Genomic DNA, 21186 nt, shown 5'->3' with positions numbered 1-21186 from the left:
TTGTGTGTGTGTGTGTGTGTGTGTGTGTGTGTGTATGTGTCAGAGAGAGAGAGAGAGAGAGAGAGAGAGAGAGAGAGAGAGAGAGAGAGAGAGAGAGAGAGAGAGAGAGAGAGAGACCCAGCTGTTAACATCAAGAGAGAGTGGTTGGGAGAGATTAACTTTCCCTTTACACATCTCTGGTTTTTGACTCACTGAAAGGTACATGCAAGCATGAACATCCACCAAAGGAAAAATAAGCCAGTCTGGTCTATAAACAAACATGAGTTTTTCTGATCAAAACTTTCTATTTCTACTTATTTTTGACAAAATAGTTGATCTTCCTAACAAAAATTCCATCTCACATGCATTTCACGATCGTGAGGGCAAGCAGGAAGTATAGGAAGTGCCCTGCTGTAAGAGCAACAACACTGTTAGTTTAACAAATGTGCACAGCAGTCCACATAGCCTTAGCAGTATATAGCCCCCCACATCCCCCTGGACTTAATCCTCAAAAGCTAGGCAGTAGAAAGTGTGGGTGCCCAGGGTGCTAACGCTGCCAGCTGTATACACATTTCAACTGTGCTCTTAAGAGTTTTGCTAAAAAGCCCTATACATTTTGTTTTTAAAGCCTATACAGTTCATCAAAAGTAAGGCAACTCGAGTCAGGATGGCCAAGGAGAGTAGAATGTAAATTTGCAGTACTTGCAAACTGCCTACAATGGAGCTACCCACTGGGTGAAAGTGTGACAGTTGACGGACCGTGGCCGCCCAGCTCCCACAGGGAGGGGAATGAATGTTTGTATCTATTCTAAAAGTTTGAAATATCTTAAAACACTCATTTAAAATGTTCCACAACAAGTTTATTTTAAAGGTTCCTTATGCAGTGATACTCTTAGAAGATCCCATTAACTTCCAGCCTTCGAGAAACAAAACTAAGTGAAATATACGTATAATGATCTGAACTATGAAGACAGCAAGAATGAGAACAAAGAGAAACAAACACATACTAACAGTATCATGACCTGTATCACACACTGCGCAGTAGTGCTTTGAAAACTGTAAAGTGATATCTGTGTTATATCATTAACCTTCATTAAAAGTAACAGACTCCAAGAGCTAGACAGTTCTTTAAATATCCTCTACTCTAGTGGGGTTCTCAAATGTGGCTGCCATTGGAATCACCCAAGGGGCTCGTGAAATGCAGAGTCCCAACCGCTCCCCTCCAACACATTCAAGGATTCTGATTCAGTTAACCTTGAATGAAATCCAGAAATCTGTATTTTAACCTGCCTTTGAGATGATTCTAATGATAAACAATGGTGTTTAGTGACAGTCTAATCACTCATCCAACAGTAGTAGCAGCAGCAGTGGTGGTAGGAAGGAGGAGGAGAAGAGAGGAAGCAGCGGCTGCAACAGCAGCAGTTAAAGAGACACGTATGTTTACAAAACCAATGACAAGAAAAATTCAAAAACTAAGCAACTACTAATTACTGCTTCTAAACTTATTTAAATCAGATATACATCCTCTCTGTCATTCTCCTCTCTACAACTCCCCATGGATACATGTTGAAATCAGCTAAATCCGACTAATTTCTGGAGCCCCAAGTAATGATGAGAGTTATTTTGTGTTCCAGCAGTAAAGCAACCTAGGGATGATTAGAAACAGCTGACTGATGGTGCTGGCCAGCAAGTGACTCCTTTCCCCTTCCGGGCTCCCCTGAAGCTGGGTGCCTAGTGAAAGAAGCTGGTTCTTCCAGAGATAGATGGTCCAGCTCTACCATTTTACTTCTGAACTAGCCACTGTATTCAGCGTAAGCCTCATTTCATAAAGATCAGGAAACAGGCTCAAAATAGTATGTATCGTGTCTAGATGACATAGCTAATAAAAGGCCATATAGGGATTTAGATTTGGGCCTGGTTGTCTTACAGGTCCATACTATGCCAAACTAAGTCTCCCCATCTCCCAGACAGACTGGTGGTGCATGGAGGTCAAGAGCCGCAGAGCACGCAGAGCAACACCAGACGGTCCTCAGCGTCCCGTCACATTCACACTGCCCACCTGGGCTTTCCATCAAGGTTAGACAATGAATGCGAAATAGGAGGCAAAGATCACTTTGCAAATGAAAGATCACATTGAACTATAAGGAGATTATTACTATTTGTTTTGCCAGCCATTAAACTTTCATTTTTAGGAAAGGAAATAAAAATAAATTTACTCAAACTTGAAATGGCTTTTGAGTTTTGCCTTCAATATAAATGTACCTAAATGTACAAATACTATAACTGGGAGGCTTTTCAGTTCACAAAAAAAAAGTATAAAGGAATTTATTAGTAAACTGAGGAGAGTGGAACTGTTAAAAACAAACTGAGAAAACTGTGGCCTGGACTTCCCAATCTCAGAACATTCCCTCACCTAGGTACAAAGAATAAACACAAAGCACTGATTTTACACAAAGAATAGAGGGTGGGAAAGGAGAAGGTGTGGAAGTTTTGAACTAAGGTTTTCTGAAATGTCCCACCAAGCAAAATTAGCACAACTTCACTTTTCTGTTCTAACCAGATGGGGTTTTTTCTCCCAGGATAGCAGGAAACATTTTTGAGCAGTACTTTCTTAGAAAAGTTGGGGTTTTGTGTCAGAAAACAGTGGCAGTGTCCTACTATGATGCCACTACGAATCTGTCACTGGTACCACAAAACTAACCTCTGCAGGAATAACTGGCCAGTGCCAGTGTCCTGGAAAAGAGGAAGACGCTGTGATTTCTAAGCTACCTCCAGTCTTGCTCGGGGCCTATGAAATTTAACAAAACAATTTTTTGTGGGTAATTTTATTTCCTTCTAAGTACTTGATTATCATTACCCCCCAAAATTTAAGTGAACATTTACTTTAATATTTAGAAGAAAAAAAAATTTTATTAGTAATTTCTTTAAATTCACTAGAAAGGTCTAAGAGAGTTTAAAAAAAAAAGTCTTTGAAATATATCCCCATAAGAATGTACTATTTGTTTGGATCAAGTGGCAGAAGACATTCCAGGCAAGAGTAATAATAGAAGGCCAAAGGGTGTGGGGGGAATAGAGAGTGTGGAAGGAACACAGCAATATAAAGCAATAAAATCTGCAATTGGAAAGCCAATTAATAAAGACTCTAAGTGACAGTGAATATTTTCCGTTTATAAGGTGGACGACATGACCCATAATGTTTTCCTATAGGCAGGTGGAAAGCTCAATTTTCTGAGAGGAATGTTCACATACCACGGTTCTTTGCTTGTTTGGCAAGAAAACCCGGATAGTATTGCTTGTCTTAGAAGAGTCCGTAAGTTTGCCATCATCTGACGCCCGACGCTGATAGCCAAACTGCTGAACTATCGTGGGGGAAATGCAGCTGGGGCCATCAAACACTGCGTCTTTGAGTCCAAAACCATTGCTGATCGTCTTCCAAGCCCCCTGTATGTGCTCCATTGATGCAGCTGATGCAATACTTAAATCTGGGTTAAAAAAAAAAGAAGACAAATAATTATAATTCTAAAACAAATGCAATTAACAACACAAGATATAAATTGTGAAAATAGTGGTATGTGGGCATTCTTACATGTGATACCTTCTGCTTAAATAATCAGAAAACTTCTATATTAGTATATTTTCATAAAATATTTCATAGACAACTGAAAAATTAGCAAAGTGGGGACTGGAGATCAAGGGTTATATCATCAGTTAAAAACCAACCTGTCACATGAGCCCAGGTCTCCTGACTTTTAGTCTAATACTTTTTCAACTGAATTTCTCTTCTTTGATTATTGTATATCAAGTATGAGCAACTACCCTTGAGTATGAGTTCACATGTTTGTACTATGAGAATTTTTTTTAAAAGCATAAGCCAGTCTTCTGCCTTCAAGGAAAAGAAATTAGTACTTCTAGGACCTGTATTAGGCACTTTATATATAAATTATCTCATTTAATTTAAGACTCCAAAGATTTTAAATCCCTTCATCCACCCTTCATTTTTTAAACAAATAAGGCACAGAAAAACCATACTATTTGCCTACGAACACCAAAGTGATAGGCAAAATAACCAGATTCTATATCTGTTTAAATTTAAAGTCCATGAACTTTCCACCAGAGTTCAGAGTGCAAAAACAAAGCTTATAAACAGAAGTGAGCAGAGACAGTCACATAACCAAAAATAACCCAATGTTTTTAATTGGGCAACAAGAAAACTGCAGTAGAAGTCCATAGATAGTCACACAATGACAGTAAGTCAGACCGTCTGCAGTGAGGACACACAGTGCCCTGGCAGTGCCTGGAACTTAGCAACCATGCAGACGTGAGAGATTTGTTTCCTCCTTTAGAAAAGGGTGAAGTTGACAGGAAATCCCACCTTTTAGAAACTTGTCTTATTAACAACAGCTACCATTTTCTGGGTGCTACTATTATGAGGCCGTATAGACTATATACATCCCACTCATTATCCAAGCTAATCCTCAGAATGATGATACTCTAGGCAGGAATTACATCCCCACTTTACAGTTGAGAAAATTCTCACACAGCTTTAAGTGTCATAGCTGAGATTCAAAACCTTCAACTTTGACTCCAGAGCCCTTACCTTTTCATATACAATACTAACACTTGAAATCACTCAGTCACAACTGAAATGGCCTAGAATTAAAGACCATTTAATTCAAACCTCTTGTTTTCAACCAGAAGCTTCTGTCTGAATACCCATTATATGCAAAGCTCTTTCTCACATCACATGCCTGAATCAAGAGGGGATGACAGATATTAACTATTCTTAGCAGACAACTGAGGAAACCAAAGGTTTAAAAACTTACTCAAGATCACAACATGGCATTACTCTCGGTCTTGGCACAACTTTTTTGAAGGAGAATATGGTAATAACTATTAAAATTTTGAAATGTTCTTAAAGATTGATGGTCCATCACTTCGATTCTCTCTAGGAATGTACCCTACAGAAATATAAGGCAGTGTATAAAGATACAAGTTTACAGCATTGTTTATATCCTTGAAAACTTGAAAAAAAGACCAGATACCTCACCCCAGAGTCCTAAATGTTAATATCCGTGATAAATGAAGCAGATTTGGGTGAACAAGATGGAAAAGGCTGTGCAACATAAACAAAACTGAAAGACATAGTTTGAACCTTTTTATATTAATCTAGAAAGAGGAATATCTAGAATTATAAAAAGGTGAGAAAATCTAGAACAAGTATTAGTGATTATTTCAGCAGAATTGTAAGCAATTTTTACTTTTTACATATTAACTATTTACCTCTTGCTTCTGATAATTTACTATTACACTATAAACTTGTATGAGCCCGTTTTATTTCTGTAAGGGGAGGTGGGACAAGACCCCACGACTGTCAAAGTGGCAGGTCATGACACACTGCATCCGCCTCTGGTACTTACACCTGAGCCCCGACACACTCCTAACTCCATCCCTCAGTTACCAGGAGGTCACTTTTTAGGGGCATCCACAGTTTCCATTTTCCCTAGATCTTTTTTTACCAACTACAAAGGAAGAAATGAAGACGTCTGTAACCAGATGAGACCGCAACCAGATGAGACCGCAACCAGATGAGACCACAACCAGATGAGACCAAAAATGAGGGGAGGGAGGGAAGGAGAGAGGGGGGAAGGGGAGAGAGAACTCATCCGAGCATCTCACTAGCCTGAAATGAGGTGGCTCCTATGATCTATAGATATAAAGCAGCCACCACAATTTTAAAAACGCAACTCAACGTGTCCCCTTCTAGTTAAGACTCAGAATAAAAGCTAAACTTCTTTCTGAACATGCCAAGCTTCACACCTCAGGACTTTCGAACTTCTCGTTCTCTTCATCTGGAAGGTTGAAACCTCCAGAAACAAGCAAGTTGCCTTTTACCCATCAAGGTCTTCACCTAAAAGATCTCTTTAGAGACGTTTTCCCCTAGCCACCTTAGCCAGAAGACCCCAAGCTCAGCCCATCAAACAATCCTGTCTTCTTTTCTTCACGGCACTTACTACTATGTCAGGCTGTTTACAGATTTTGGTCAGTCCCCACCCTTCCTTCAGCATCCTGAGGTCAAGACTGCCAGTCTTGTTCACTGCTATGTTCTTAGTCCTAAATACAGTACCTGGAACATGAAGGCATGCAACTATTTATTAAATGCATTAAATTAGGAACAAGAATGCTGCAAAACTGTACCTTTTTTTAATAGAAAAGACCTGTCAAGGACTAGCAAATGTGAATTACATCTCCAATTGATAGTACACCTTTAAAAAAAGTATCTACCATTCAGCAAAAGACAAACTGCATTCTGGATTTAATTGTGGAGGAAGACTGTATTATATAATCTACTGGCTAAAGAGCCCCTTACAAAACTTAAATGTAGCTTAAATCTAAGGATGTAGTTATTTTATGATGAATTCTAAATCTTGTAGGCCCTTTAAAAATGTGTTGGTGCTTAGTAGAGAACATACCACAATAACTTTAAAAGTGACAAAATAAAAGCAAATCCACTTTAACAAGTTTTAGATTAGTTATCATTCATAATTTTTATTTTTCTATGCTATATCAAGACCACGTACAAGCTAAGAAGCTGCTAAGTCAGTGCTTCCAACCTTTCTCACATCACTCATACAAAATGATAGCTTAAGGCAAAGCACGCTGAGGTAAGCAGCAAGCCCAGTAAGGCCAGGGGCCCTGCCAGCTGCCCCAGGGCTGATGCGTGCACCTTAACCTGTTCATCATAGGAAGCTGTGCAAGGGTATTCCTTAAGCAATTTACCATAGAGTAACTCACCTGAAAACAAGAAAGAAGCATCTCCTAAAAAGCATACAGCAGTAACATACTTCAATCTTAAATGGAAACATTCAGAGGCCCCATTGATACTAGTAGTCTTAAATGTAACATAAATGTAAATCTAGCTCTAGTATTGTGGTCTCTCCCCTCTGATCTGTTGATTAAGTGCTCTGAATCAAAAAATAGAGAAATTAACTGGGTTAGAAGAAATCAATCATTTTTAAAAAGACATATGTATCTCCCTACAAAGGACTGCTATTCCTGGTATACAAAGAACTCCTGAGAATTAATAAGGAAAAGATGAAAAATGCCACAGGGAATTAAATTCACAGAATAGAAACACAAAGGCCATAAACACATGTGTGCATATACTGGAGACATAAGAATTTTAAAAATGAAATACAATTTTTTAATATTAGATTTATAAAATTTAAAAGACTGAAAACATCCATCACAAGCATTTGACAAGAAAGCTGTTACTTGTGGTAAGAGTATAAACTGTAACAATCTCACAACTTAATAATGTCTATTAATTATTTAAAGATTTAAATTCACATTTAAATTCACCGGTACTATTTGACAATCTATCCTACAGGAAAAAAAAAAAAAAAAACTAACCCTACAAAAACACACAGGAGTATTTACTGCAGCATTGTTTGTAATACCAATAAACTGTGAATTACTTCCGAGTCAAAGTCGTGGAACTAAACCAGAAAAACTTAAAGCACGGCTGGTTTACAAAAACAAGACCTCCGAGGAAAGGGTGCTGCTCCAACACATTGGCTAAAGGTCTAATTTAAACAATATTTATCTAGACATTTTTGTCTAGAAAAACTACTATCTAAAGCTATGAAGAATCCTACTTTGTTTTGCCTGAGCAAACTTTTTAAAAAGTTTTAAGCTTTAAATAATATTTATATTTAAATACAAAAACTATTGAACAGCACTGCTAAAACTGTAAATTATTTTCCAGGATGTAAGAAGGGGGCCAACGTCACCTGTGACTAATACATTTTAAAATACTTTAAAGGACTATACAAGTTGTGTAGTATCAAAAGTAAATCAAACATCAAAAAAGATCAATTTAAAATGTTCATAAAGTAATTCTTGGTATTCAACCCTTACATTAAAAAGTGTTGCTTAAAAAAAAGATTGTTAAATATTCCACTAGAAGATAACTTGGTAACAAAAAGTTTACATGGAATCCAACTGCAAAAGTCCCATCATAAAAAATAATTTTTTTGTAGGTAACTCTCTTCATATATACAAATGCGTAGCTTTATTATTACAAAAGCTCCCTGACTTTAAACATTTATTTGGTGAAACAGCCTGAGAATTTGTATTCTACAGACTAAACATTTACCTTTTACTGGAACAGACACAGCATATTCATAATTTCATTTATTGTGATAACGAAAGTCCATAAATTACTTAGGGTGTCTACAATTTACTATGAATTCTTCTAGCCTATTCTAGAATTCAGGTTCAGCCAGTTCCAAGCGGCTTCCTTCTGCATTCCAGTTCCCCTCCCCCAACCCACCCCAGCATCACAGAACACCTCAGAAATCAAAAAGCCTAGACCTCCCCTACTCTGCTTCCTCCATTTTGGCTACTGTTCCATCAAAGAACTGCCACGATGCGCCTAGTCACAAAGTCAGTCTCTGAAAGGCACCAGGGTGTGGGTATTTTATGACAGAAAAGGGGGACAACTCATTAACTGCTACATAGCTTAGCTTTTTGCAGTCATCCTACTCTGTCAATCATGAGTTTACCTAAATTTCTCTGAATCTATTATTTTTAGCCTACATTATTTCTTAGGATGGTAGATTCCACTGGTTCAACAACAAAAAAAATTACCTTTTACTGGCTTCATGCTTCATTCTGCCATACTGGAGTTTGAAGATATGTTCACTTAAGGCACGTAATTCAAGATTTTTAAAGTATAAACTCTTTTCAAAGCTTTATCTTTCTATACAAAACGTCCATTTTTATTATAATAGGTCTTGTCACATTCTCAACCTCATTTATTCTCTATGTGAATATTCCTTTTCAGAAAGTTAGAGATATATCCAAGTTTCTAGATCTAACTTAAAAGATGGTTTATAAATTCTAAATAGTACTAAGTTTAGGAGAAAAAAATAACCATACTAGAAAGACACATAGCCCTGAATTATGCAGCAAGGGGACTCAACAAAGAGTCAAAGGCCAAGCCCCTGAGCAATCCGATAGGCTCTACTTGGAGATCCATTTCAGCTGCCTTCTTTGGGCCCGCTCTGTGGTGTAACTAAAATGGTTTCAGACAAGGACAGAGGAGGTACTCTCTTTTTAATAGACAGCATCTTCAGAGAAGAGACTTAAAAAAACTCAAGTCTCTTTCTTTCCTAGAGTATATAACTCAGCATTTTTCAAATTATGGGGTATGACCCACTAGTGGTCAGGAAATCATTCTGGTGAGTTATATGACCAGCTCTCTTAAATTAGATAGAGCAGAATGTATCTCACATAGTACAGGTTAGTATTTCAAGAAATCTTTGATTGAGGTGCACACACACGTATGTCTTCGTGTTGATCACTACTAAGTTTGAAAACTACAGATGTAATTCTAAAGCCCAGAATCTCTAGAACTTGTACGGATTTCCAAAGGCATTTATCCACACAAAATACATCTTCCTGCACTTGAATAATGGCTTTTATTAAGGATCCATCTAGTCTTAAAGTGTCTTTATTAGTTCTACCAATGAACCCTCTCCATGTGTGCTAATTCCACCTTATGTTACATTTAAAAAATAAGTCATTTCCCCTACTTTCTGTTAATTCTTCCAGTTTCATGTATTTCATTGCTATGTGGATTCAAAAACTTAGTATATTAAGTTTTCATTCTTTTCTCAGGTACCATTATTTTGTGACCTTATTCATCATTCAAATTTACTATGAAGCTATCTACTTTACTGGATATGCTGACAGTAACCTGAGACCATTCTCCAGCACTGAGTGGGCTACATGATTCACTAACTTAATGTGACATTTTTAAGGCTGGAATTTACATACTATGGTTCTCACACTATATAGTCTCATTTACTAAATTATTTTTGCCCTATGTTGAGTTCTAACATTTCTCCCTTTCTCTCTTTCTCTCTCTCTCTCTCTCTCTCTCTCTCTCTCTCTCTCTCTCTCTCTCTCTCAATAGCCTTTCCTCTACTTTCTCATTTACCACTTCTTATAAAGATCTTTGGTGCTGTGAGGCCCTCTGTTTCCTGCCTGCTGAGATGATGTTCTTTTCTGCTTTCAAATAAAATACCAAATGAAGAGTGTGGTGTTAACTCTCTTTCACTGAACTTAACATAGATTCCCTCCCCAGTTTAAAGCCTTCTCCAAATTATACACAACCAAGACTCATCTAGTCTTGCAACCTTTTTTACTTTCTCTTCTAGATGGTTTGAGAGATCCAGTCTTTGCATGTAGTACAAACATCTTAAAATGTACAAAGTGGGTTTCTAAAGTCATTCTCTGAGGGCAGTCCCTCGATAGAATACTGTGTGCGTCTCTTGAGGCTTTGGGTCCTCTGGGATGTTCTTCAAGTAAAGCACCTGAAATTCCCCCTCATAAAGCCTCCCCTCTTTGCTCCCTATTCATAATTTACTACTCCCTCCTCTTTTTCATATTTATACTATTCACATATATATTAAGAGCACTTCCCACCTTGTATCATAATTATTTATTTACATGTCTGCCTCCCTGCCTGCTCTAAGCTCCTTAAGGATGGAGTACAAGCCTTCTTTGTTCTCTGTTCTCTCAGAACTTAGCACGACAAGTGACCCACAGGCATTACTCAAAAAACCAATGGGGTGGTAGTTGTAGGATCCACTATACATTAAATATTAAAATGTATATAAATTAAGGAAAATGGCTATTTTGCGATATAATATATAACCACAAGAAAGCACCCATAAAAAAACACAAACATTTAACAAAGACTGTTTGGCTACCTAAACAATAACAATATTGGTTGCTCTCTATTTTGACCCCTGCCAAAACTCATTAGGCAACAAGACCCATTCATCAAAAAATAAATTTCTTAAAATTCTGTACCAACTAAGCAGCAACAATGATAATACTGAGTTCTTTACATTTCAGTATGTACATAGTAAGTTTCAGTTCTTTACATACAGTGTCTCATTTAATCTTCCCAACAACTCTATGAGAAAGACTATTGTTTTGATTTTGGAGGAAACTGAGGACCAAAAAAGTTAAATAAAATTGTCCAAGGTTACACAGAAAGATAGAGAACCAAGATTACTGACAGAACATCTGAGGTCAAAAGCACTCACAAGTTTTACCAAAGTTTTATCACACCATCATTCTTTATTCTTAAGACAGATAAGATCAGTGCATTTGTGGGACAAGCTATTGCTCAGATGAGGTACCAGATTTCAACCTTGTGGCTGCCTGCACTAGCTTCCTGACAATTTGGTTCTTTCCTTCCAGTCTGGTACCTTTTTAAAAATTATACTTTTATTTAAAATAGGATATAAGCTCAAAATAGTTTTGGAATTTTAGTTTTAGCATAGTATTTAGGCTTGGTACAGTTGCTTCTTCCTTCTGAGAGTTTTGCTTTTTATTTAGCTACATCTGAAAACATTGATAATCCCATCACTTAAAAATTTAAATATGTATATGAACTTATTGTTTCTACTACCTACAGGAGATTACTGGTAATAACAATTTGGTGCTCACACTTTACCAAGACGATATCAGTCATTTAAACTTTTGTCAATCTAATGGTAATAAATACTAACTCATTAATTTGATTTTTACTTAACTCTAGTAATGTTGGATATGTCTCCATGTTTTTTGGCTATTTGTAAATTGTCTGTTCTTGTCCTTGGCTCGATTTTCTATTAAACTATTTGTCTTTTTCTTCTTGAAAAAAATAAAAATATGACCTAAGAATTAAATTGTGGAGAAGGATAAAGGGAAAAAGTTACCCATAATCTTACTCATCCTAACACATTTTTTTGGATATCATCTTCTAGTATTAAAAGCAAAATTACGTGGATATCAGTTCAAAATCTACCTCCACCTTTTATTAGCTGTGTGGCCTTTTGCTTAATTGCTTAACTTCCCCCACACCAATTATCTCAGTTATTCATGCAATAAACATTATTGAGTACCTACTGTGTATCAGGCACTGTTCTCGATACTTGGATTACCTCAGTGAAATAGAGATAAAGAGCCCTGATTTCAGAAGAAGCATATTTTCTAGTGGAGACACACAATAGAGTAAATTATATAATACAATAGTGAGTCATAGAGAAGTGCTGGAAGAAGGGAGGCAGGTTGAAATTTATATAGTGAGATCAGGGGAGCCTCAGTGAGGAGGTAACAGCTAAGCCAAGACTTGGAAGTCAGGGAGTCTGACTCGCAGAGAGCTCGGAAAACAGCCAGTGAAAAAATCCTTGAGCAGGAGTGTCCCATATACAAGGAACAGCAAAGAGACCACCGAGGTCAGTGCAGTGAGAGTACAGTTGGGGGGAGAGGGGACAATGCAGATAACATACTATCTTGTTGGTCAATATAAGGACTTCTCCTTTTACTGAGTGAAACGGGAAGCCATGGAAAGTTTTTAGAGCAGAGGAGACACAATCTGCCTTAGGTCCTAAAAGGATATAGCCACTATATTGCAAATAAACTACACAGACAATAGATATATAATTATGGAGTTCAGAGGATGTCTGGGCTGAAGAATTAACTAACTGTAAAAAAAGGAATACCTCATTGAGTTGTTAATGAAAATTGTTCAGTGTTTGCAAGGCACTTAAGCACTGTGGCTGACACTGTGAATGATATCGTTATAACTTCTGCCTTACATAAGGACACCCAGCATAGGAAATGAGACAGGTCAGACATTCAGCCAATGCTTCACTTGCTAAGAAGTTACGTCCCTAGTACTCACCACCATCGGCCTGGAGGAAGGGGATTCTAATTCACATGAAGGGGGCCAATCAGTCCTGCCGGCTGAGCTGCAGACCTTTTGCTATTTGGCAATGATTTCTTCGGGGCTAGTTGTGGCCTTAATCTTTGTCCATATGTACGCACAATCGCATTCTCAGTCCAAATCCCATGCTACATTATTCTTCCAATTTAATTTTAAATATTTGATCATTATTTGTGTAATCAATGTTGTGTGGGATTTAATTTATTCTTACCTATTTTAAGACACACTTTTTTCCTTCAAATTTTAAAACCTCTGGAATCAGAACACCTCTTACAAACAGTGGTATACCTTATTTATCCTAACAGAGACCCTGAACTAAACACCTTCAGGAATATAGGTATTTTGCTTAACACCCTAGGCGTGGGATTACTGGGTGAAAAGGTAAGAATTATGTGTGAATGCTGCTACTGTCATGTTTTTAACGTTTAAATTGGACTTGGGTGAAGTTTTGTCCTTAAGATAAGCTTCTTGTCTGAAGCAATTAGTCACTTTTTTTTCTGATTATTTTTTCGGGTGGATGGGGGGCGGGTTGGTAAATTTAACCCAGAAAAAGCAGGTCGTACTGCTACTTCATCTTCTTAGAAGTAACGAAGCGTTCTAAACGTTTAGAAAGTGTAGAGATACACACTGATAAAGGCAACACCAGTGGGTGTAACTTGCATAAGAATTTCATATTCAGACAGCTCTCCATCAGATTATGTGTTGAGTAAGATAATTTTGTGTTTTTTATACTCCTTCAAAGAAAAGTATAACTCAGCAGCCTAGTTCCCAAGAGCTCTCTGAAATGCTTCTAATAAGAAGGCCCAATACCTTTTATTCCTGAAAAGGTAAAACAGAAGGTCTCTAGGGGTGGCCGGTTTGCTCAGTGGTTAGAGTGCAGTGCTTATAACACCAAAGTCGCAGGTTTGATTCCCACATGGGCCAGTGAGCTGCACCCTCCACAACTAGATTGAAAACAACAACTTGACCTGGAGCTGATGGGTCCTTGAAAAACATACTGTTCCCCAATACTCCCAAATAAAAACATTCTAAAAAAGGTCTCTAGGGTACAGTTTAGAGTGTGGATGCCATTCTAAAAACTATGCTAACTGAATGTTTGAATGCAGAGACCAACAGCCTCTTTCTTCCATCGCTGGGCAACCAGGCTCAAAGAAACTGACATGAGTTCTCCTACTGTACAATGAAGCTCAAAGTTGAGCTTAACCCAAGCACTGAGAGATTCTAATCAGCTCTTTAATCTTATCCTCTCAAAAACAAGCAGACTGCCATGGATTAGCCGACATTTTAGGAAAGCCTCTATCTAACATGTAAAGAACCCAACTGGTTGATTTGAGCTGTCAGATTAACTAGAGTTAACACAACCCATCGAATGCTTATAACATTCAATTTTCTAATAATGGAGGACCCAGAAGAGTCTAAAGAAAAAAATACTGAGGACCACGAATCAGAATGACTTCAAATTTCTCAATACTGGAAACTAGAATGGAGCAAAGCCTTCTAAATTCTGAAGGAAAATTATCTCCAACTTAGATTAATCAGTAAAACTGTCAATGAAGGTAGTAGGGAGATATTTTCTGACATTCATAGCTACAAAAATTTTACCCTTCATGATCTCTTTCTCAGGGAATGTGTTACATGAATAAGAGTAAATCAAGAAAGAGAAAGACTTGGAATATAGAGAATAGGGCATTAACACAGGAAAGAAGAAAACAAAATCCCCAGGATGCCAGGGAAGGGAAATACTTAGATGAGAAGTGGGCATCAGGGACCGGAATCCATAATATTGTGGCCCTTTCTAGCAATCTGAAACTACCACCAATAATACTCACCTACGTAATGGCTTTTGCTTTTCTTCAGAAAGGAAGGGAGGAGAGGGAGAACAGAAAGAAAAGGAAACAGCTCACATTTTAAAAGTTTTTCATGATCCTATATATACCTTTAATGACACTCTTCCTTGTGGAGGGGGATGTAAGACCTGTGCTGGCTCCTGAAATATTCTAGGTGGTCGAACAACTCGAACAGTCTAGCAGCACAGAATTTCCCAAAGCATGGGCCCATGTATTATTCATGGTTTACAAAATGATTAGGAGATTTGAGAACAAGACATCAAATAACACTGAATCAATCAGTTAAAGATTATGATAAGGAAAAGGTCTCAGTCTGGCATCTTTAATTAACACTTCCTAATCTCCCTTTTTAATAAAAAAGAACAGATTTCAAACTCAAAACCACTGACAGAGCCGGCAGAGTGGAAGTCTTCCGATGGTTACTGAAAACTGAAATGAATAAAGCAGACACTGACGGAGCTGAAACAAAGGTGTAGATGCAGCCTGACCAGAGACTGCGAGGACCAGTGGGATCCCCAACATTAAAGGGACCCAAACCAGTCCACTCTATTTACCGCAGTAAGATGAGGAATCTGATTAGGAATCCCCTGGGGAGATGGTCAGGAAGATTAATCAAGGCCAGGGTCTTCTGTCCCCGCCCCAGCCAGGGACCCAAGGCCATATGCACATATGCACCCTGTTTCCCCGAAAATAAGACCTAGCCAGACCATCAGCTCTAATGCGTCTTTTGGCGCAAAAATTAATATAAGACCAGGTCTTATATTAAAATAAGACCAGTATTATACTGTATTGTATTATATTATATTATATTATATTATATTATATTATATATTATAGACCCCGTCTTATATTAGGACCGGGTCTTACATTCATTTTTGCTCCAAAAGACGTGTTAGAGATGACAGTCCGGCTCGGTCTTATTTTCGGGGAAACATAGTGGGTAAAATGGCCAGAGGGAAAAGAAACTTTTCTGAGACTCCATGATACAGAGGCACAATGCACTGTAAAACCAAAACCTCTTGATGAAATTACATTAGTAATGTAAGAGTTTATGGAATTAAAAGTTTATTGGAAAATTGGGGGATTTGAACAGATTTTGTGTGAGGTGGTCCCATCTCCTATACCTAAATGCATTATTGGGATAGATATTATGTCTGACTGGGGATTGCTTCCCCCACCTAATAATATTGTAAAACAAGGTATGTAAGTCTGCCCTCAGGCCCGTTTTAATTGGGTATGCTAAATGGGAACCACTAGAACTGCCGGAGCCCACACACGTGGTTAACTTAAAGCACTATAGAATACCTAGTGAATAAAAAGAGAGTCCCACTTTAATTAATGACATGCTAGAAGCTGGAGTGCTGCAACCAATGACTCTGCTTGGTAAATAGCCCTGTGTAGCCTGTGAAAAAGGCAGATGGCTCATGGAGACTAACAGTAGACTCTTGAGGCTTAAATAAGTTGTCCTGCCCATAGCCTCAGCAGTTCCGGACATGGTCCCGACCACACAGAAAATACAGAAGGCTAACAGAAGCTGGTACTCAGTGTCGAACCTTGCAAGTGCTTCTCCATCTCAATCTTGGAAAAGAGCCAACCACAATTTGCCTTCACTTTGGGAAGGACCCCGATTTATTTTTACTATGCTGCCATAGGGTTATCTGAACTCACCCGCTTATTGTCATAATTTGGTCAGAAGGGATTTGAACTTGATGCACATCTCAAGTGTAATAATACACTATATTGACGACATTATGATATTAGAAACCAAAGTGCAAGCTAGGACTGATCTGAATGCAATGGTGATACACATCACAAAGCAGGGCTGGTTAATAAATCCAGCAAAGAGCCATGCAGTCAAATTCTTAGGAATGACCTGAGCTGGAACCACTCGGGATACTCCACAATCAACTAAAAATAAACTGCTGTCGCTGCCCACCCCTAGTACTAAACAAGAACAGTATTTGGCTGGTTGATTTGGATTTTGGAGAACGAATATTCCACATCTGGGAATCCTGCTAGCTCTCATCTCTAAGATTACCAGAAAGGATGCTACATTTGAGTGGGGACCTGAACAAAAGCAGGCCATGTCTGAACTACAAAAGGTAGTAGTATCTCCCTTAGTGCCTTTGGGCCCTTATGACCCCCGCTCACACATGATTTTGGAAGTGTCTGCCACCCGGTCCTCACACAGACTGAAGCTTATGGGAAAAGCCCACGAGCGCTTCCCAGCGGTGACCACTGCGATTTTAGACATGAAAATTCCAAGATGCTGTCAACCAACACACACCATTTGAGAGACTATTAGCCTGCTTGGGCACTAACTGAAACTGCCTCAATGACTGAAGGACAAAGCAATCATGAAACCTGAGATACACATAACGTCTGGTGGTATCAAAGGAACATCTGCTAAGACAACTGGATACACACATGCAAAAGAATGAAGCTGGACCCCTACTTCACAGCATATACAAAAATTAACCCAATGGGTCAAGACCCAAATGTAAGAGCTAAAACTAAAAAAAACTATAAAACATTTAAAAGAAAACACTGGATTAAATCTTCATGATCTTGAATTTGGCAGTGGCTTCTTAATAACACCAAAAGCACAACAAGCAACAAAAGAAAAAAAACATAAATTGGACTTCATCAAAATTAAAGCATGCTTCAAATGACACCATCAAGAAAGTAAAAACACAACTAAAGAATGGGAGGAAATATTTGCAAATTATATATCTGATAAGGGACTTCCATCTAGAATGTATTCTATAGAATATAGAAAAAAGAACTCTTAATAAAAAAGACAACCCAATTTAAAAATAGGAGAAGTATTTGATCTCCATTTTTCCAAAGACACAGAAACAGTAAGAACATGAAAAGGTGCTCAACATCACACTAATCATCAGGGAAATGAAAATGAAAACCACAATGATATCACTTCACTCCCATTAGGTGACTGTTATCAAAAAAGAAAAGAAGTGTTGGCAAGAATGTGGAGAAATGAGGCGGCCGGTTTGCTCAGTGGTTAGAGTGCGTTGCTCATAACACCAAGGTCGCCAGTTCAATTCCCACAGGGACCAGTGAGAAGCAATGGCTTGAGCTTGGAGCTGAGCCACTGGTGGGCGGCCGGTTGGCTCAGTGGTTAGAGCGAGGTGCTCATTAACATCAAGGTTGCAGGTTCCAGTCCCACATGGGCCAGTGAGCTGCGCCCTCCACAACTAGATTGAAAAACGCCTTGACATCCTGGAAAAACACACTGTTCCCCAATATTCCTCAATAAAAATTAAAAAACAAAACGAAAAACAATGTGGAGAAATTGGAACTCTTGTGGATTGCTGGTGGGAATGTAAAATGGTGTAACGGCTATAGCAAACAATATGGCAGTTCCTCAAAAAATTAAAAACAGAATTACCATGCGATCCAGCAAGTCCACTTCTGGATATAGACCCCAAAGAACTGAAAGTAGTTACACAAAAAATATTTGCACACCCGTGTTCATAGCACCATTATTAGCTAAAAGGAAACAACTCAAGTGTCTAACAAACAATGAATTGACAATAAAATGTGCTATACATGTATAAGGGAATATTATTCATCCTTAAAAAGGAGGTTCTGGGGTGGCTGCATGGCTCAGTTGGTTAAGAGTGCGAGCTCTTAACAATAGGGTTGCCGGTTCGATTCCCACATGGGCCAGTGAGCTGTGCCCTCCACAGCTGGACTGGAGACGGCGACATGCCACTGGGATTCCGGAGGGGCGGCCGGATGGCTCAGTTGGTTAGAGCACGAGCTCTCAGCAACAAGGTTGCCAGTTCAATTCCTGCATGGGATGGTGGGCTGCGCCCCTGCAACTAAGATGGAAAACGGTGACTGGACTTGGAGCTGAGCTGCGCCCTCCACAACTAGATTGAGGGACGACTTGGAGCTGATGGGCCCTGGAGAAACACACTGTGCCCCAATATTCCCCAATAAATCTTTTTTTTTTTTTTAAAAAAAAGGAGATTCTGATAATGCTACACCATAGACAAACCTAAGGATATTATCCTAAGTGAAATAAGCCAGTTACAAAAGGGCAAATATTGTATGACTTATATGACACAACTAAAATGTTCAAATTCATAGACAAAGTAGAATGGTAGCTGCCAAGGGCAGGAGGGAGAGTAGGAGAGGGGAGTTAAACGGGTAGAGTTTCAGTCTGGGAAGATGAAAAGGTTCTGGAGATGGATGGTGGTGATGGTTACAATAGTGTGAATGTACTTAATGCTACTCAACTGTACACTTAAAAATGGTTGTTAAGATGGTAAATTTGTTATGTATATTTTACCACAATAAATTTTTCAAAAGAATGTTTACAGTTGCCTAATTCTACCATGTCATTAAAACAAAATAGCACGTTGATCCTTATAAGTCAAAATACTATCAAAGTCACTGATGCTAAATTTGGAGGCGCTGAGAGGCCCCTGTACCTCCCTGGACTACGGGGCTTCAGCTTAAAAACGAGGTGGGTAGGACTAGATCAGTCCTACTCCCAACTTTGGAGTCTCCGGACCCTTGTGGACTCAAAACAAAAAAGATCCTCTGGTTCCCCTGGTTACTTTCAATATTTCCAAATAAAACCTAATAAAATTATTCTTTTACCCTCCAAAAGCCTGCTCAGAGCCATGAAAAACATCGGGGTTCTCTCGTACCTGCAGACTGGAATTACAGGACTTCAGGGTTGACTTGCAGGTTATTAGAACCTTAGGACCTTAGAAAGTTCATAGCAGCATTATTCCTAACAGCCAAAAGGGGAAACACCCCAAATGCCCATCAACTAATGAATAAACAAAATGTGGTAGATCCAAACAATGGAAATGCAATATTACTTGTTCATAAAAATGAGTGATGTACTGATACATGCTACAACATGGCTAAACCTTGAAAACATGCTAAGTGAGAGGAGCCACTCACAAAAGTTTATATATTACATGATTCCATTCATATAAAAGTCCAAAATAGGCAAGTCTATAGAGATAGGAAGTAGATTAGTGGTTGTCTAGGGCTAGGTGGGTAAGAAGGTTTGGAGGGTTATAGCTAAGGGGTTTCTTTTTGGGAGTGATGAAAATGTTCTCAAATTGATTGTAGTGATGGTTGCACAACTCTTAATATACTAGAAGAAAACAACACTGACGTATATACTTTAAATGGATGAATTGCATGGTACGTGATTTATATCTCAATTAAGCTGTTGGGAGGGAAAGGTATGCAGTAATTTGGCGGGAGCTATCTGGGTTTCTGAACTTTCTAATTCCTGGTTTCTCTCTCTCATAAATCCTGGAACTTTTCCTACTCCATACCCCAGTATCGAAGATTCACTATTATATGTAATGTAGTTTGAAATTGATTCTGTTCTTTGCATCTAAGGGTCCTAAGAAAAAACATTTCTATCCTTAAGAACTAAAGGTATGAAGGGTAGTTGCTCAAAAAAAATATCTGCTAAGTAAATGAACAGCAGCCGCAACCGTAAGACTACTTACTACTACATCCTGGGGGCTATACAGACAGAACACGTTCTATCAGTTACTTAAGCAAAATGGTTTAATGAGTAAGAAGAGAGGTAGTACTGGGTTTGAAATCCAACCTCACTGCTTATAGGCTGTCTAAACTTGGACAACTTACGTTTAAACCCCCTCAGGCTCAGGTTCCTCAGCTATAAAATTAAGATAATAATAATGACAGTACAAACATTACTGAATCCCAGTGAAGAATGAATAAGATAATGTACGCAATGTACCTAAGAGTCTGGCACATGAAAAGAATTCTGAAAATTAGTAAAAATTGTATCTATTACAAATTCTTCAGGTGTGAAGCTGAAATTACCCATTTTTGTTTTGTTTTGTTTTGAAGTGTATTACACTCACTAGTAAGTTTACAGAACCAGAGCATCATTTAGTGGTGGGTATGAAGGTTAACTTGAGACCTTCCACTTCTGAGAACTTCAGTAAATTCAAGAACTCCCAGAAACTGAATAGAGACTCTTAGATACTGTGTTTCCCTGAAAATAAGACCTAGCTGGACACTCAGCTCTAATGTGTCTTTTGGAGCAAATGTTAATATAAGACTATTATAATTATACTATATTATAATATCATGTAAGACCCGGTCTTATAGCAAAATAAGACCGGGTCTTACATACTATTATAATATAGTATAATACAATTAATATAATATAATACTAGGTCTTATATTAATTTTTGCTCCAAAAGATACATTAGAGCTGATGGTCCCGCGAGGTCTTATTTTCGGGGAAACACAGTACTATAATGAGTAAGTTCTGTTTACTGACAATATAAATTCTGGAATAATTCGTTACATCCAACAGTTTTACTCAGACTTAGTGAGGGGGGTTACTAAGGTAACTAACGTTCTTAAATATTTTTATAATATACCTATTATGAAGTAAAATTCAAGAACCAAAGATTTAAGATAAAACATGACTTCAAAGAACTTTCAGGCATTTAATCTTCTCTAGTATTTACTGGAAAAGTTTCAAAAACAGTAATGATAATGAATGTAACAGACAACCGAGTTCTGTGTCTC

At 38.1% G+C, this 21186-nt stretch overlaps 1 protein-coding gene across 5 annotated transcripts in view; it reads right to left on the bottom strand.

Moving 5' to 3' along the window:
* Nucleotides 1-21186, bottom strand: part of RAF1 (Raf-1 proto-oncogene, serine/threonine kinase) — a 61339-nt gene that overhangs the window by 21675 nt on the left and 18478 nt on the right. For 2 of the 5 annotated variants that reach the window (XM_074312966.2, XM_074312964.2), the window contains exon 2: nucleotides 3229-3461. In XM_074312966.2, coding sequence (XP_074169067.1) covers nucleotides 3229-3435 — 207 coding nt within the window. In that variant the 5' untranslated portion in view covers nucleotides 3436-3461. Of the gene's footprint in view, nucleotides 1-3228; nucleotides 3462-4802; nucleotides 4925-21186 lie in introns of those variants that run through there. The other 3 variants (XM_074312968.2, XM_074312969.2, XM_074312965.2) reach the window with 2 other exon arrangements.

The sequence above is a fragment of the Rhinolophus sinicus genome, chromosome 5, assembly GCF_057876585.1.
Source record: "Rhinolophus sinicus isolate RSI-liver-muscle chromosome 5, RSI-T2T, whole genome shotgun sequence".
Lineage (NCBI taxonomy): Eukaryota > Metazoa > Chordata > Mammalia > Chiroptera > Rhinolophidae > Rhinolophus > Rhinolophus sinicus.
Note: the sequence above shows the minus strand (reverse complement) of the source record. Positions and strands in the feature narration are given on the sequence as shown.